General features: G+C 37.5%; 1 protein-coding gene across 10 annotated transcripts in view; it reads left to right on the top strand.

Annotated features, from left to right (window-relative positions):
* Positions 1-17,955, top strand: part of HELZ (helicase with zinc finger) — a 67,697-nt gene extending 49,742 nt beyond the window's left edge. For 9 of the 10 annotated variants that reach the window (XM_085523025.1, XM_015879520.2, XM_085523026.1 and 6 more), the window contains 10 exons: positions 518-722; positions 3,389-3,440; positions 4,242-4,435; positions 6,759-6,969; positions 7,447-7,523; positions 7,895-8,462; positions 8,849-9,089; positions 10,269-10,782; positions 12,929-13,181; positions 15,043-17,955. In XM_085523025.1, the coding sequence (XP_085379151.1) occupies positions 518-722; positions 3,389-3,440; positions 4,242-4,435; positions 6,759-6,969; positions 7,447-7,523; positions 7,895-8,462; positions 8,849-9,089; positions 10,269-10,782; positions 12,929-13,181; positions 15,043-15,374 (2,647 nt within the window). In that variant the 3' untranslated portion in view covers positions 15,375-17,955. The remainder of the gene's footprint in view (positions 1-517; positions 723-3,388; positions 3,441-4,241; positions 4,436-6,758; positions 6,970-7,446; positions 7,524-7,894; positions 8,463-8,848; positions 9,090-10,268; positions 10,783-12,928; positions 13,182-15,042) is intronic. The other variant, XM_085523023.1, reaches the window with a different exon arrangement.

Here is a 17,955-nt window from a genome sequence, read left to right as displayed (position 1 = left end):
GGTTTGGTGGGTGAATTGATTAATCAGAGGGAGTTCCATCGTTAAAGCATCCCAGTGAAATATTTCATTTTGGTTTTAGTCCTTGCTTAAAACTTTGCAAGATATAAATTCATGACGTCTTTTTGACATGTTTTGCAACTGGAAACCCATACGATCCCTATGACTCCTTGAGCTTTTATCACTTATATAAATCAGACAACTTCCAGTGTTTGGTCCTTTAGAAAAAAATTCTGTGTTGGGATCTATCCGTGCTGTTAATATTGTATGTGATATAGACCCAGTGCAGAGTCTGATATGCACAGACAAATCCATATGCCTGTTTTAAGAGACTGGAGAGCTTTGCATTATGCTGTTGGGTTCAGATGGTAGGGTTGTGTTGCAAAATTGATGGCTTGATGTGTAAAATGAGCATATGGGAAAGGTAAAAATTGACTTGGTTGTATAAAATCCATTTTCATTTTAACAGCAGCCAGCGAGTCTTACTCCTTTCTATTGTTTCTAAAAATTGTTTCCATAGGAAGTTTTGGGAAAGGTTTATTGCCCTATGTCATGAGAATGAAAGTCTCCACGGTATCACATTTGAACAGATCAAAGCTCAGCTGGAAGCTTTGGAGTTAAAGAAAACATACGTGTTGAACCCACTGGCTCCTGAATTTATTCCCCGAGCTCTTCGGCATCAGCATTCGGCGAATACCACCAAACAACAGCAGTCACCTCCAAAGGTAAACCTTCAACTTTGTCAGGGAGCTGATTGAGAAAACTTGTTGGTGGGAAATGATGTAAAAGGCTTATGGGCAAGTTGTTTTAAAGTGGTATCCAGGCACCCGGATACAAATGCAAATTCTGATGGGATTCTCATCATTTTCTGAGCATTTTCTACTCTGGACATAGCAGTAATTTGGGATAGGTAAAGCCTTGTTCCCTTAGTAAAATATAAACTGTGGGCCACTTTAGGGTGTTTAGAGCAACAGGTTGATGCAGTCAGTGGCAGGGAACACAAGGAAACAAGCCACGAGCCATTTGATCTGAAAATCACATTTAAAATTCAGGGCCTTATGTGTGAGATAAGTGTCTGATTTCATTAAAAATAACTTGTAAGACAATATAATGCCTGGATTATCTCACTGACAACATCCTCCAGGAGGCCAGACCTCGTGGGCATTAAGAGGGCAGAGAGAGGCAATTACCTCTCAGCAGTAATTTTCTCAGCTCTTTTCATAAAATCATGTGAAAAAAGTGATGAAAACACATTCCTTGCTTTCTTAAGATGATAAAGAACAACACTGAATTTTTTAGAGCTGTTTTGTGATGTAATTAATTCTATTTTAATAGATTTTTGTAGCTTATTTCAAAATGTATTTAGTTAGAATTTATTTAAATTGTCTTTAGAGAGGCAACTAAAATGCAGGCTGCCAGATTTTGTGAGGAATTCTGTTGTACATCAAAGAAGAAATGCACTTTTGTCACAAACTATTGAATTTCATTTAAATTTTTACCATTTTTTTCCCCTAAACTTCAACAATACAAAACAGAAAGCCTTCCCTTTAACACTCCTTCTTAAAAAAGAGATTTTGTAAGTGAGAACATTTGGCTTCATCATCAACATGCATTACTCCCTGAAACAAACGTCTTTTGGAAGCATCCAGAGATGTGTCAAAACAATTCACTTACAGAAAAACAAAAATTAAGGAATTCTTTAAGCATTCTCATGAATGCTACAGCCTTGAAGGCTCTTTTCTTTCTCTTTTTTAGTGTCACTATGGAGTTATTTGAAAATGCAGGTATGGTAGTCTTGTGAATAGACTCTTACATTTTTTTCTTCCAGTTTGTTAGTAAACTAAGCACATGTGCTGTAGAAATCAGAAGGCGCACTTTGAATCAACTGGCGCTGTAATTTCAGTTTAAGATCTGAAGCATTTTAACCACCTCTGTCATAACTATAATGAAATCTCTTCCCTCTGTGTGCAACTGGCAGCTCACATGTGAAAAACCAGACAAACTATGAAGAGAGTTTTCCAGTGTTACAGAAAATGGCTGTGTTAAGAGATGTATTTCCCTTTGCTGAGGCTGTAAAAGCAGACGGTTAGTAGCTGAGCTCATTTTCAGCCTCAGAAGTGCAGTGTTTAACATACGAAGATGAAAGGCTAAAAACCTAATGCTGATGTGTTTTATACTGAGAAATGAATACAGTGTGTAAGACGCTGTTTTGTGCTGATTTTATGGACATCCATTGCAGTTCAGGGCCATCAGAACTGTTAAAAGAAAAAAAGGAAAAGACAAAGCTCCTTTTCCCAACACAGAAATGGTCACAGTTCATTTACCTTCATCCATGTGATATGGTTACATCCTGAAGGCCCTGTTGGACAGGACAGCTATTTAATCAAATGTGTATAATTTACAGTTTTGGTTTTAAAAATATGGCCCCATAAAATAAAAATGTGGAAGGCAGAACAGACATTTGTTGTGCTTCTGCACATCCAGCTTAATGCTAACTGACAGCATAACAGGTACAAAAAATGCTTTGTTTTAGCCAGGAGTGATTGTTAAAGAATGTAGCTTCTCTAAGGTTTGTTCTAAATTGTCTATTCGCTAAAGGGAACAAGGTTCAGATTTCTTTTAAGTACTGTAATATAACGAAAAGTAATTATTACTTTATTTTTCAATAATTCATTTTAAAAAGGGGAGGAAATTCAGAGACCAGTTCTTTAATCTAGTTTATGCATGAGTCAACACTGTCAAACAACCTGTCTTGGTACCCTGACTAATTTGCTCAGACTGCTGAAAAACTGCCTAGACTTATCTCCTGGGCAAGAAAAGTTTTGCAGCATCAAAGGGTTTTTACATTTATTTCAAACTAGTGAATGTATTTAAGTCCAGATTAAGTAAGGTATTCCTTTTCCACTAAGTATTTAAGAGCATGCAGATATTTGAATATGTGCTCACAGCTTATGAATATTCACTGCTTACTTGGTGCTGTAAACTCATCATCTCCAGAGGGGTAACTCAGTTCTGTTAGCCTTCTTTTCTAATGTACATTTTGTCAAGGACAGATAGATTCCTTGGGGTACTCTGATTGTCTATTACAGTTCTGGGTGGGCAGTAACTAAGAGGCAAAGGTGCAGAAGCAGGTATGTGATATGGGGTAGGGAAGCATTTTCTAAGGAAGCTGAGTGAACGTTGGCATCAAACTGGTGGCGGCTGCTTTGGCTCCAAGGTTCTTGAGGTGGAACCTGGAGAAAAACATGGATTATGCTTCCACTGAGAGCTGCCACTCTGAGGGTGCTGAGGGTTTTGCATTTGATTCGGTTATAACATTCACTTGAAATAAAAGCTAATTTTAATTTTCAGTCTGCAAAGCATTACTATTACTATTTTTTCCCCTTTAAAGGGCAAGGTCCATCATCATAACCAGAATGACCATTTCCCACCTGATGGAATTGGTAAGTATGTGCTATAATAAGGAATTTCTCTGAGCTCGTGTTGAATTGGCTTCAATCAGGTTGATAGTAATTTGATGTGAATGGAATATCTGATCTGCTCTCTATCTGAAAGCCATTTACTTCTTGTATGCACTTGAGAAACAAATCATACACTGTTAAGTGTACATCAGGTATATCCCAGGTTGTCCCTTTACAGGTATTATATGAATTAACTTTTTAGCTTTATCATAGTATAGATTGTGAACTGTTCAAAAAATAGCTGCTTGACATTCATTATGCAAGATACCATACCAGCAGTGTTTTTGTTCTGGCAAGAGGTAGAATGTACTATTGCATGTAATGGTATGTATTTTGAACTTATATTGGACTGTCATATATCCAGATAGTACCGAACATACTTGCAAGATAGCTTGAAGCAGCTTAAGAGTTTTGTTATTAAAAGGGTGTTAATTTAAAACTTGTCTTCCCTGCTGATGAAAGGAGGATGGCTCTGTTTTGATGCAGTGTCTAGCAGCTACTGTTACTGTCAGCAAATGTAACTGGTTTGGGACCTTCTTTTTGTAACAGTTACCAGTGACCTGTTATTCTGTAGTTCAACTTGCATTTTCTGTCTCTTCAAATTTCTGAAGTACGTTACAGGATTTAATATATGATTAATAATTTTTCTTAGTACGTCAGTCCTATCCTGTTGCTGTTGCCCATGTGCTTTAACAAGAGAGTTGCTGTTAGTATGAAGAAATAGACATCATGTTCTTTTAGTGTGTATACATGTATCTCTTTTTCTTTGTTTTTTTTTTCCAGTTCAGCCCAATCCTTCTGTTCTAATAGGAAATCCTATCCGAGCATATACTCCTCCCCCTCCTCCTCTGGGACCTCACCCCAACCTGGGGAAATCTCCAAGTCCTGTTCAAAGGATAGATCCACACACTGGGACAAGTATTCTATACGTACCTGCTGTCTATGGAGGAAACATGGTCATGTCTGTGCCTTTGCCTGTAAGTATTCATTTCCTTTATTTTTTCCCCCATGCCTCCCTAAGGTTTATTTATGTACAATAAATAAAGTTATTGAATATTAGTTATTGAATATTTTGCTGTATGTTCCAGCACTTCACCTCAAATATATGTCCTTAGCTGACTCGACAGAGTGGCTGTGCGGAGGGCCACCCAACACAGAGGGCTTAAAACTGTTGTTCCCACAAATAACTCTAGACAACCTAAAAGCAATTTCATGTTAATATAATTTGGCTTATTTTTTTCAGCTACAGACATAGACACGCCAGTGGGATTTCTCATCTGACTCAAGATACCTACATGCGAATTAATTGCCTAGTCCAGTTCTTAATCATTGGAGAGATATGGGCAATTCAGAGCAAGCTCCATACTGTTAAAATTGTCTCTTTTGGATGTCTGCAGTGCAAGCTGTCTGAAGTGTAGTGATAAGGAAAATAAGCATACTGGGATGTTTTCCCCTTCCAGAGCCTCACAGTGCACTCGTTTCCTCTCCCCTTTCGTCATAGCATTTGGGAGCATAGTGAAGATCTGTAATCAGGTCTCTTGAGCTCCACTTTGTATAGAATTTTGCACTGCATCTAAAGCTGGTCTACGAAAGCTCGTGCAAATGAAAGAAGCAGTCTCGGATTTCATTCTAACCTTCATAATGTATTTTGGGAGAAAAATGGGGAGGAAAGAACGGTGGCTGCAGAAAGGATGTTCTGGCATAAAATGTATGCACTGTCTGTAGGATTGGCATGGAATCCACACATGCATGTGTGTTTAATTCCATTCTGAAGCCTAAGTATTTGCATACATTTTGCTGTTGACTACTTGAGTCTTCTGCTGAAATGTAGGTTATGGTCCCTGTGTAAGGGACTTGCTGGAGAAACTCGAATTTCAGATGCAAGTTTTGAATCAACTGGCAAATTGATTTTTATTTTTTCCTTCTTTTCCTTCACTAGGTCAAGTAATTTGCCTTTTTCCTAGCTTGCTGGAAAGCCTGCATTTGATGGATAAACTTAAATGCAACAAGAAGGCGAGCAGCTGTATCTTTGTCAAGCTTGCTCACATTGTATTAATATCAAACCAAGATAATTTGAATATTTTTCTTTTATTGTTCCAAGCTTAATCTACTTTCATGTATTTCCTACTAAAAGAAATGTATTAGAAATAAGTATTTTGAGCTCACCTTCCCTGAGGATGGACTCTTAAAATAATTAAGTGGGAAGGCTGAGGTACTAATGAGGGTAGCTGCTCTTGAAGAGAAAATTATTGGCCATGATTTGAGATTGTGCAGATGCTGCAGCAGCCCAAAGCTGAAGTTCAAAGTGCGTATTTTCAAGGGCAAATACGATTTTTTAAAAAGGAATGGCTTGGAAGTCATTGCACTTGAAACTAAGATCTGAGGTAAAGTGAGTTTATGTTTGTGTAAGATAAAATGATCCCTTTACTTAATTTAAGGCTGTTTCCATGTCTATTGTAAAACATGGAGAGTTTGGTTGTGTTCTGTCATCAGTAAAAGGATACTTTGTCAGCCTGAGTGTTGATAATTACTTTCCTGGCACTTTCCTCTTACTCATATATCTATTTGCCTTCTTTTAATAAATTCCCTACAGAGCAAGATGGAACTAATTTGATCCCGAGCTGCCATCGTTTGCATTCCTTATAGGAATGAAATCTAAAATCTTGTAAAGTTTCCTGACTTTTTTTACATATTTTCAGGAAGTGGATTTTACTTGTAATAAATAGGAAGACAATCTGCAAAGATGTGTCATGTAGAATAGAGTGGCCGTCCATGCAGATAGTGGATTCTGTCAGTAGTCCGGTTTGCCCACTCATTCTGTGTTACAAGGTTTACAACACAGGGTGATTAAAGGACCATAAGGAGGTCCTCAGGTTAAGGAATCCTCTTTCTGTTCCATCCCAGAAGTGCAGCCCAATCTCTCTTCAGCTACCAGGAGGAAGAGCTTTGTTTTACTGAACCCAACGTTAATTTACCAAGAGAAAAATTGAATATAATAATTATTAAAATGTAATTTGTCCATCAACCTTTTCTGTTTTAATCTCGGCACCACTGAAGCTGGAATGGATTTCAGTACAATAATTTGTACAACGGATAGTCCTATGAAACCTTTCTACTCCTTGCCACTGGATTGTCATTGTTTCTCTCCCTTTCGGCATTACCTGTAGCTGTGTGCTAGTGTGCCAGGCCACCTGATGCATGGAAAGCTGCTTTTTACTGATGTCATTTAAATATGCTTGTAACATTACTTCCTTTAATGTACCTTAACAGGTTGCTTTCTTTATTTTTTTGACTATTTAGGTACCATGGACGGGGTATCAGGGTAGGTTTGCAGTTGACCCTCGAATCATTACTCATCAAGCAGCTATGGCATATAATATGAACCTGTTACAGGCACATGGGCGTGGGTCTCCTATACCTTATGGCTTGGGACATCATTCACCAGTTAGTATAGGACAGCAGCAACAGCTTCAGCATCCAGACAAGGAGCAACATGAGCAAAGTCGAAATGGTGAGTTGTTGAAATTCCATTGTAAATTAGTTTTGTTTTGAGTAAGTTTGTAACTTAAGCTGGGTATTGTGGAAAGGATTTCTTTCTTTCTTTCTTTCTGCCTTTTAAGTGCAACTGAGGAATATGAAGAGTTAGGGAAACAATCGATGTTTTGCCAGTGTAAATAGAATAACTAAAATATTGTGGCATACAGAAGAGGAAGCAGTCAGAACTTGTCGAGGGAAAAAAGAGGTGGGAAGATCTGTTTCTGTTCTGCAGTCCAATGATAACTGCAAATAACATCAGCATCAGTTAAGTTGGAAGAACTACTTATTGATGATTAATGAAGAAAGCACAGAGATTAGCGGAGAATTTATTTGGGTAAATTGAATTACATTTCTGTGATACTGTAAATGCAATACTAATAACTCTAAATCTTCCTACATCTGGAATACAAACTTCCATTAACTAGTTACTATGTTTCATAAATGTTTTTAGGTAAAAGTGAAGGCACTGCTGGACCTGAAATCAATAAAATTCGGACACCTGAGAAGAAACCTGTAGAATCTAAGCAGGTTGGTTTGCTGTGATCTCTTTTAATAGTCCCATTTTTTTTCTAGATGCTGTTTTTTGTTTTTTTCAGAGTCTGTTTGTCTCTTTCTGACCTCTTCATATTTTTATTTTTCAATAATTGGAATAGTGACAGAAGAATTAGTTACCTTCATTCGAGAGGGAAAAAGACGTTAAATTCATTAGAGAACAGCAAGGAATTAAATTGATGGCTAGATATGTCTACTGTGTAATGAAGAATATATTTGCTATTCCCCTCCCATTATATTGTTGAAGTCTTACAGTCTTTATTCATTGTTAAATGGCTTTATGCATTGCTGACATTCTCTTGTTTATTAGGTATGTTTTCTTAGTTTTTCTTATTCTCTTTTTCTAGGTTGACATAGATGCAAATTCTCAGACTAGAAGCCCGGAATCACGTTCCAATGTTGCTTACCCTAATGCTAAATTTCATCGTAAAGATAATCTTAACCCCAGGCAGCTGAACCTACATCTCACCCCACCCCACTCGCAGTATGCAGTTCCCAATCGCCACTTCCAGCACCTGTCCCAGATCCCAAGGCAGCCATATCCTCTGCAACAGCAGCAAAACCTTTTAAGTCAACAACAAAATCATTTGCCTGAACAACAAAACCAAATGCCACCACAGCAAAGCCAGGTAGTTCAGCAGCATAATCATTTGAACCAACAGCCTCCACAACCTTCGCAGCTTTCCCCTGCTTACCAGGCAGGCCCCAGCCAGTCTTTTTTTAATAACCCAGTTCCCCACCGACCACATTCTCCTGCTGTAGATGCTGTGATTTCAGAACAACACCCCCCACCTATGTTACAAGAAGTCAGTAATCCTTTGAGGCCTATTGCACAGCACAACCCTGTTCTGCCAACCCACTTGAACAACTTCATTGAAGAGAATCCATCAGGAATGCCCCTAGGGGACACTTTAGGTAGGTGACTTTTCTTTATTTAAATTCGGTGTTCAATTATAACTACATTGAAGTGAAAATGAAGGAGTTATTTACCTTTCCAGGCATATTGCTCTGAATTGGGTCATTGTTGGGTTAGTTTCCATAAGTAATGTCATTGAGCATAATTTGCTGCTTAAGGCATGTTTGAATATTCAGCCCTTTATTAGAAGATTCATGTTTATATGATTTTCCGTATAATTTAAATAAGCAGGTTATACACTGCATTGCAGTTAGTTGACAATAGGCCTTGAAATATGCTGTATAAAAAGTATTTTTTTTTCCTGACATAAAAATCTTTTTTTTTTTCTCTTAAAAAATAAAAAGGGGGGCATTAGATAAAATTTTTTTTAAAACTATTTTTATAGATCGTATGCATGGAAATGTAGCTTTGGAAACAATAAGGCAGCAGCAACAAGCCAGGTTACAGCAATGGAATGAACATAATGCCTATCTCAGTCAAGGCACAATTCCATATCAACACCATCACCATCCTCATCTACCACATCTTCCTCAGCAACCAATTGGATTGCATCAACAGCAGCAAGTTAGGGCAAACTGGAAACTTGCCAGTAATACAGAAGATGAAACAGAGGCAACATATTCAAGGTATTTGTTTACTGAGTCATCAGAGCTTGTATAAAATTGAGCAGTAGGCACCTATCTGTAACACTGTGATCTGGTACAAGGCACTAAAAGGTATTGTGTTTTGCTGCTGTTATTATGAAGGTTAAAGTAGTTGGCAGGCTGACTCGCACCTGTGCTTTTGTTATATGTTATGCTTTATTCTGTTTATTGGATTGTAATGAAGCTGTAGTGCTTTTTTTTATTTGTCACTAAAACTAGTGAAGAAAATACATTTATGGAGTATCTCAGTGTTGTATTTATAGAGCAAGCATGGCAAGAGGGTAAGGCCCTTGTGCTTATACAAGTGGTATTGGAGTGTAGTTAAGGCCTGCTAAGTTGCAAATTCTTCAGATTGAATTGGTCTTAAAAACTTCAGACTTCTGTGCTTGAAAAAACCAAACCCCTGCCCACAGCTCTTCTCCCCAGTCAAATCCAAACTTCTCTTCCTTTTTAAAAAGCCTTTGCTTTTAAAGAGGATTAAACAAAATATGCTTATTCTTGAGATGCTGCATTAAGGGGCAAGAAAGAAAGCTGTTGAACATAAGCAAAAAAATAAAATAAAATAAAATAGTTCCTGTGGCCACCAGCTTTAATCACATATATTGTAAAGGCCAGATTTTTAAATTGCCTCTGTTTACTGTCATCTCCCACTGAGCTTTATTTTCCATCTGGTTTGTTAGAGCCATGGTAAAGCCTGTAAATGCTCTCTTACCCAACTCTGTAAAGTGCTGAATTGTATAATCCCCCACCTTTTGAAGAAGTTTGGAAATGCTCAAGTGAGGGAAATCCCCAGTTGTTGTGGTTTTTACCTTTTAAAGAGTTAAAATTTTCCTTTAACTGTGTGAAGGCTTTTGTATAATAAAGCAGGAAATCCTTACTTTGGTTGTCTCCTAAGAGATAACAAAAACTTGATTCTTCTGACTGAAAAGGAAATCTCAAGAGTTATTAAAACTTTGAGATGCTTCAGGTGGGTATTTCATCCAGTTAATCCTCTTGTGCCTAATTTCTGATTGCTCACAGTCATATCTTTTGAAGTTAGGGTCAGCTCAAAGATGAGTGTATTTAAATCCAGTGTTTTGTGCTTTGAGTTTTCTCAATCTCAAAGAGTGGGATTTTAGAAAAAAAACACCTTTTCTTGATACGTTTATTCTGTCAATACAGATTCCAGGATTTGCTCAGAGAACTGTCACACCGTGATCAAAGTGAAAATCGGGACTTAGCTGAAATGCCACCCCCTCAGTCAAGACTGTTGCAATATAGACAAGTTCAGACCAGAAGCCCACCAGCACTCCCTTCTCCTTCCTGCAACTCTAATCACAGTGGTCACTTTCCTAACTTCACTGAAAACAACAGAGACATTGAAATCCCCAGTAACCCAGCATTTCAGCAGCATTTACCCCAAATATACAATCCCCCTTTCTCAATGCCATCTGAACACATAACCCCATCTCCCTTGAAATACCTGCAACCTGATGGATCGTGGACTTATGCTAACCTACAGCAGAATCACCTAATGGGGCAGGGCTTTCATTATGGTATACCTCCATTGCCCCATAGGTCACAACAAAACCCTTTTATACAAATACAGAATCATCAGCATGCAGTCGGTCAGGAGCCATTTCATCCACTCACATCTCGAGCAGTATCTGCTTCTTCGCTCCACAGCTTAGAAGAGGTAGGCATTTTTGTCTGCTTATGCAATTGTTGTGTCGTTTTAATATCAGGTTATATTTTGAAATGGTCATGAATGGAAAAAATGCCACATGTTTTAAAAGCTTCACACCAGGGATTTCTTTGAGGTCAAATTTTCTTTAAGTCTTCTGTTTTACCCTTTGTGTATTTGTGGTTCTCCTCGCTGCAGGTATAAAGTTTTCTCTGCTTAATGGGAGGTCTTTGGCTTTCTGAAGGTTACCAGAGGCAGAGAGGGGTAGTGTTTTTTTGGTGGCTTTTTTTTCTTTCCCTATTGTTGCTCAGTTATCTACAGTCATTTGTCTGTCAATTGTTTTCACCTCAGGTGAAAACCCATGAAATGATTCTCTGGCAGGTCAGCATGGATCAGCTGGCCAGTTGGCTTACTGCTAAATTGAACGTGTGTGTTTTCATACTAATTTGAGACCAGAAACAGTGCTTTTTTTTTTAATTTATTTTTATAAACATGGTATAAAGTTTGATTTAATAAATCCCACCTGACCTGAATTAATTCTGTCAAAGCCATTCTGTGTATTTTGGGCACTTGGTGTTGCATGTCAATGCAGAGATATCCAGCTGTGTAGCACAAATCTGGGTCCAGCACAGACCTACTACCAAAAACCGTGTCTGAGAAGAATAACTAAAATTGAAGTTCGGTGCATTTTACTAATTTTTGTCTTCTGCAGATGCACAGAGGTTAATGTAGTCCTCTGGCCCAGCTAGAGCTGCAGTAAGATTCGGATTTATAGGCATTTAGAAATTCTTTGTCTCAGTCCATTAAGCTGTATCACCTTGTATAAAATCTAATACTTTGTGACAGCATTTAATGCCATCAGTGCAGCGGGACATAAGAACAATGGCACTTCAGCAGTAAACTATTAAATATTCCTACAGAGTTTGTGACAGCTCCTGCTATCTGAAGACAAAAAGGTTGAGTTTTTATGTAATCAGAGCAAATTCATTTTATTTCTTATTTCTTTCTCATTTCTTCTTCCTTTGAAAATATGTGACAGAAATGCAAAGTGTTATAAAGGTGTTACAAGACAGGACTTGCTTGTACAGTTTTCAGGAGGGCTTGAAAGCTTTTCACGTGTATAGTTAAGCCACGTTTGAACATATCAAAGGGAATAGAATCATAGAATCATTGAGGTTGGAAAAGTCCTGGCTTGTGTTCAGCCAAGTGCTGACCAGCTCCACCTGGTCTTTTGCTGCCAGGCAACTTTCCAGCTGCTGCACTTTGATAACTTCCCAATCACTTACCAAAATATGAAATTTAACATTGAATTTAATAAAAGGAAGGGCTTTTGGTTTTATTCCAGGCTATAACTTACAAATTTCGTTTCTACTGATATCTAAATGCTACTTCCGTGATATATTGTGGTTTAGTAGTTGTGATAGGAATGCTCTAGTTTTTCCTGTTTTGTGCATTGCAAGCAAGTTATTTGATACTTCTGAGCTCATTGTTTTTGGTGTAGACTAGTGGGTCTTTAAATCTTGAAGCCAACAAGTTAATGGAGGTTCTGCCATTTTCGTTTACGTGATCGTGAGGATTTGTGGAAGCAAGTAGTAGTTCCTGTGGTTTCAGATAAAAATCAGTTCTTTGCATTATTTTTCTTGAAGTCGTGCACTTGTCCAGAGCCTTCATTCTGTGTATGTGTGTGTGCATGAAATCGAGTGTACATCTGTGTTTTATTAAACTCTGGACCTTGGAATTGACTTTTCTCTTGCTCTCATTTGTTTTTGTGCTTCCTTTCTATCTTGTGTAAATGCTGGGTGTCTTTCTCATCATTCTGTGACACATTTCCTGTGTAGGAGTGTAAGATATAAGGGTTGATTTAAAAAAAAATAATAATAAAAAAGAAGGAATCTTAGTTAAAGCACTTTACACATCCTCCATCTGTTTTGTGTGGTTAAAGTACATCATCTGTGTACTTACATGCAACATATATTATACAACATATTTGAAATGCACTAGTTATTTTTCCTAAATATGCTTCTTTTATTTTAAGACATGGAATGGAAAAAATAAAAATAAAAAATTGGAATGGAAAAATGGCATTTGCTACATAAAGTTGAATAGAAGGACCAAAAGGTCTTTTTTTATAAATTGTTTTTCTCTTTTGTCTTTGCAGTATGAACCGAGAGGACCAGGCAGGCCGTTGTACCAAAGAAGAATTTCCTCTAGTTCAGTCCAGGCTTGTTCTGAAGAATTAAGCACTCCTCAAGACAGTCTTGGTCAGTGTAAAGAGCTTCAGGACCACAGTAATCAGTCATCCTTCAACTATTCATCACCTGAGTTGTGGGTCAACTCCTCCTCATCTGCCCCATACCCAAACATTCCATGCAATGGAGCCAACAGAGCAGTTCCACACCGGGAGTTGTTAGGTAGGTACAGACTCAATCTTTGCTTGTCTCTCCGCTCCATTAGATAGACTATTGAAGTTAAGTTCTTTTGTGCTGGGTTGAAAGGTTCAAACTTGGGGCACATCCTTCAGGTTCTTCATACATTTAATGGAGAATTAAAGAACTGAATGCATGATATTATGCCTTATCAAGGGTGGTGTCCAGTTCTGGCATACTGTAAACTCTGGGGTCACTGGTAGGAATTGCTTAGGAACCCTAGTGTGATTATGTTGGGATCTGTTGATACCACCTTTTGTTGCTTTAATGTACAGATGACGAAAGCATTAATGAGTAAAATCCTCAGTGGAAATACCTATAAATATGAAGTGGCTTACCTGCATGTTTGCTGTCCAGTAATAAATACTAAAGTAAAGGGACAAGTTTTGACTGGTACCTGCTTTTCCTATGAATGTGTTCTCTGTTCTGGTTAAGCATGATTTCTGTTTTGTAGATATATCTGTACACAGTGTTGTCCTGACCCTAACCCTGTATTTAATAGTTCATGGAAACTGCTGTGCTTTTCTGCATTTGCAGCTATCTATGATGATAATATTTACAGACCAAGTGGGTTTTGTTATGCTGAAAGTTAATGACTAGTAACTTCAGCGTTTCTGGTTACTGCTGTTTTTATATCCATGAGATAAAATATCTACAAGAATGAGAAGCTATGAACTGGTCCTGTGTCTGTATTCATGTATGGGAGTGAGCTTTTGTGACACCAGGCAGTTCAAGGACTTATGTACAACAGAAATGGTTATGGCTCAGCTATTCATTTACATATAGCTTATCTGAAGGGGTATTTTGCTGGTGTTCTATGGGTGTGATGTTGTTCTGTAGATATGCTGTTGTTTATTTGCTGTTCTTTTTTAGTTTCGTTTTGAATCATAGCAACCTTAGTAAAAATGTTCTGCTTGTGTTCTTTTCCCACTATTCTTCTAAGGTATTTTTGAGTACTTCATCAGAAACAAAAGGTTGAGAGCAATCCTTCCAGTGAGAAACAGAACTGTGCACATCTGATTTTGTACTCATTTGATCATACATTCTTGTGTGTGCACTTCAATATAACTTTATGAATTTAAAGATGTAAATAATTACAGATTATATCAGTTCCTCAACTGCTGAGCTATTTTATCTGTAATAAATACCTGCATTTCAGAGTAGTTTCTTTAGCTGTGTGAGACAGCAGAATTCCCCTGACGAAATTAAGATGCTTCATTAAGATTCAGGAAATCCACTTGAAGGCAGTTTTATGCCTATGGTTTAAGGAACTGTTTTTTCTTGTAGTACAGAAGTTGTTAAACGTGGAACAAGAATGCATCAATCAGTGGAAATGCATTTAGTCAAAAATATCATTAAGTTGGGTGGCATTCGGAAGGCTGAGCTGCTGCTTGAGAATGCATTATATGTGGTGCTGCAGATTGTAATGTGAGCCTTTTATGGTGTAAACCGAGAGAAATGAAATGCTCTTTGTGCTGTCTCAGTGGATGAAGTGTCTAAATTAGGGTGTATCCCATTCTGACGCAGCTTACTTCCCATCTGTGCAGAATTGCAGGTTCACTGTTACCAACTCTGTCGGTACGTGTGCATGGAGAATATGCTCAATGATGTCAGTCTAATTAGCATTGCTGACAAGGCCATACAAGGGCTGGTAGCTGGGAGTGCAGCTAGGTAACTTAAGAAGAAATTCCCCTGGACAAAGAGGGACTAAACAGAGAAAATTGGTTGGGGGGAAGGTTACCGACAGAGGTGGTTTCTATATCCCTCTGTACCCCTTTGAGCTTCCTGGGAGAGGATTTCTGAAGTCTGCTGTTCACTTGACGGACTCTGCTTTCTCCTTTCCCAGCTCCGCTGAAAACAGTCAAGCCCCCAGAGGAGCACCTGAAGGCTGAAAACATACAACTCTCCAATTCCTTCAACTACAGCGTGCTGCAGCATCTTGGCCAGTTCCCACCTCTCATGCCCAACAAGCAGATCATGGAATCCAACAGCACCAGCCAGCAGAACGCTGGTGGGAGCAAACCTGTCATGTCCTACGCAAGTGCTCTGCGGGCGCCTCCGAAGCCCAAACCTCCTCCTGAGCAGACAAAAAAGAATAGTGACCCTTTGTCTTTGTTTCAGGAACTTAGCCTAGGTAGTTCATCAGGTAGCAATGGCTTTTACTCCTATTTTAAATAATCAGATTATTTTTTTTAGAGAGAACTTAATTTTTATTTGTGTCAGTAGATCTAAGATAGTTGGGGCTTCACCTGTAGTTGCAAATATTCCCTTTGTTTATATTAGTAAATATATCCTCACCTAATTGCTTTGCTGCTAGACTTGCAACTAATTTTTTTTTTTTTTTTTTTAATTGTATTCCATTATTTTGCATTTTTTGATGTGGGTCGTTTTTGGTTTTTTGTTGGTTTTTTTTTCTTTTTTTTTTTTTTTTGGAAGCTTTTCTGTAGGAAAACACACAGGTTATTTTTTAATTTGTGTAACGTTGATGAGGTGTTTGTTGCATTAAACTAGCAGCTGAGAGCTTACCTGGAAAACTATAAAAAAAAAAAAAAAAAAAAAAAGGAAAAAAAAAAAAGGAAAAAAAGAAAAAGAGGGAAAAAAAAAGGAAAAAAAAGAAAAAAGGAAAAAAAAAAGTTTGTCTAAATTGTATTTAAAAAGATTGTAAGTAGCATTTACATTTATTCAATAACATTAGCATACTATGCTGGATTTCTGTACCAGAAATGGCCAGTTAATGTAAAAATGTATGTTATTTCTGCTTAAATTCATTTAATTTTTTTTAATAAAGATGCAGCATCTTCTAAATACTTTCAGTTTTATCAGCTTTTTTGTGAAGGGATGCTGCATTCTCAGACTTTTATAGTTTTAGATTCTGTATGATGTGGTCTTGTATTTTCCATTCACTGTAGGGTAAAGTAAAGGCATTCTTTGCAGACACCGATGCCATTGTTTGGAAGCATTCAGATATAAAAAAAAAAAAAAAAAGAAAAAAAAAAAAGAAGTGTTGGTATATTGAAAAAAAATAAAAAAAATAAAAAATAAAACAGCAACAACAACAACAAAAAAAAAAACAACAAAAAAATGGAAACAAAACCAAAAAACCCAAAAAAAAAAAGACAAAAAACAAAAAACAAAAACATGACATTTTATTTTTGGACAAGCCGGTAATATAAGCTTGTTTGAAAAGTTAATTTGATAGGTTTTTTAAATGAATCATGAAGCCGAAAAGAAATTTTTAGGTATGTTGGTGCTTAGTAGATTTAATAACTATTTTAAAAGAAACAAATTGCGTGAATTTAGTAAAAGATTTCTTTTGTTTAATTTTTTTTTCCATTATGCATGTGTAAATGTTTGTAATCTGGCTTTTTCCTCCCCCTTCTCCAGTGGTATCAAGGATTGTGCCGCTTTAATTCTTTTTTTTTTTTTTTTTTTCCAGTAAAACTTTTGGTACATGATTTGATGTTTACATTAAAATGTGACATTATACAAGGAAATTCAGATATTTTGCTAACTGTTTTGTTTGAGGAACGTCATTAAAGAAGAGATTTAATGTTTGTCAAAGCTGTATCCAAATTAATCCAAATCTTGTGGGGGTAAGAATGGGATCCAGGTTGTTCATCCTGTGCGCCAGCCTGGCCCTTCAGGAGTACAAACTGAAGGGAAAGGAAAAATCCAATGAAAAATCATAATTAAAATTGAATATTGAAAGAAAAAAAAAAAGAAACAAGTGTGAATGATAACGCAGAAGATCAACTTTGTGGGTAAAGATTTCTGGTCTTGCACACTGTTCATACTTTTGGCTGGGGTGTTTCTTTAGATAAGCAGTTCCTTCTTTTACACTTGAAGAATTAACTCCAAACCTGGGAAACGTTGAATTTTGACTGAGCTGGGTTTCTTTGCGGTGTTCCTCTGCTTTATTACACACAGGAATTAAACTGGTAGAGCTGTGTGGAGGTGATGCCGGGTTTTCCAGCTGTCCGTGGGACGCCGTGTGGACCGGCAGTGTCAGCTGCTGTGTTCCTTGAGGTTTTTGCTCTGGTCACAATCATTATTCTTGCATTTGACTTCACGTTTAAAAGTCTTTACATAATGGGGCTGATTTAAACTCAGTACAACACGAAGGTTTGCATATAACTTTTTATTAGGAATTTTTGCTGGTTTATGATTCAGAGAAAAAAAAAATTATCTTTTTTTTCTTTTATTTTTTATTTTTTTGGCTGTAAAGAATAGCACGCGTAACTCGTTAATTTATTTCCTAACGTCTATACCAAACAAACGATGCTGGGGGAGGGGAAAAGCCCCTGCCACGATGAGCTGAGCCCTTCAGCACCACGGCATCAAATCACGAGGACTCTAAAATGAGTAGAGGCCAAATTCTGCAATTTTTGGGTTTTGTGCTGATCTGGAAGCTGCAGAAACAGGTCCACGGGAAACTCATTGGCAAAGGGCCGGGCATGTGCTCTGTACACGTTAGCCTCAGTCATTTTATTTCAGTGGAGCTGTGCCGGTCCTCTGAGCGCCTGGCACTCCTCTGGGAGAAGAAAAATCTGTGTGCCTGAATGTTATAGTCTGGGAGGAGCTGTGGGTGAGACGTGCAAGACTATGACAAGAGATTAGGTAGGGTTCAAATGCACTTCACTTCGCCGAGTTGGCATTGTAATTTCAGGGGTTTCAAAATCACTCATTTATATGGAGCAGTCTTTTTGATTCTGTTCACCATATTTGAATATTAAACTAATAAACATCACTTGATAATTTA

The sequence above is a fragment of the Coturnix japonica genome, chromosome 23 (assembly GCF_054131305.1).
Source record: "Coturnix japonica strain WE chromosome 23, WE-NBRP24, whole genome shotgun sequence".
Classification (NCBI taxonomy): Eukaryota; Metazoa; Chordata; class Aves; order Galliformes; family Phasianidae; genus Coturnix; species Coturnix japonica.
The sequence above is the reverse complement of the archived record's forward strand: the minus strand, read 5'-3'. Positions and strand labels throughout refer to the sequence as shown.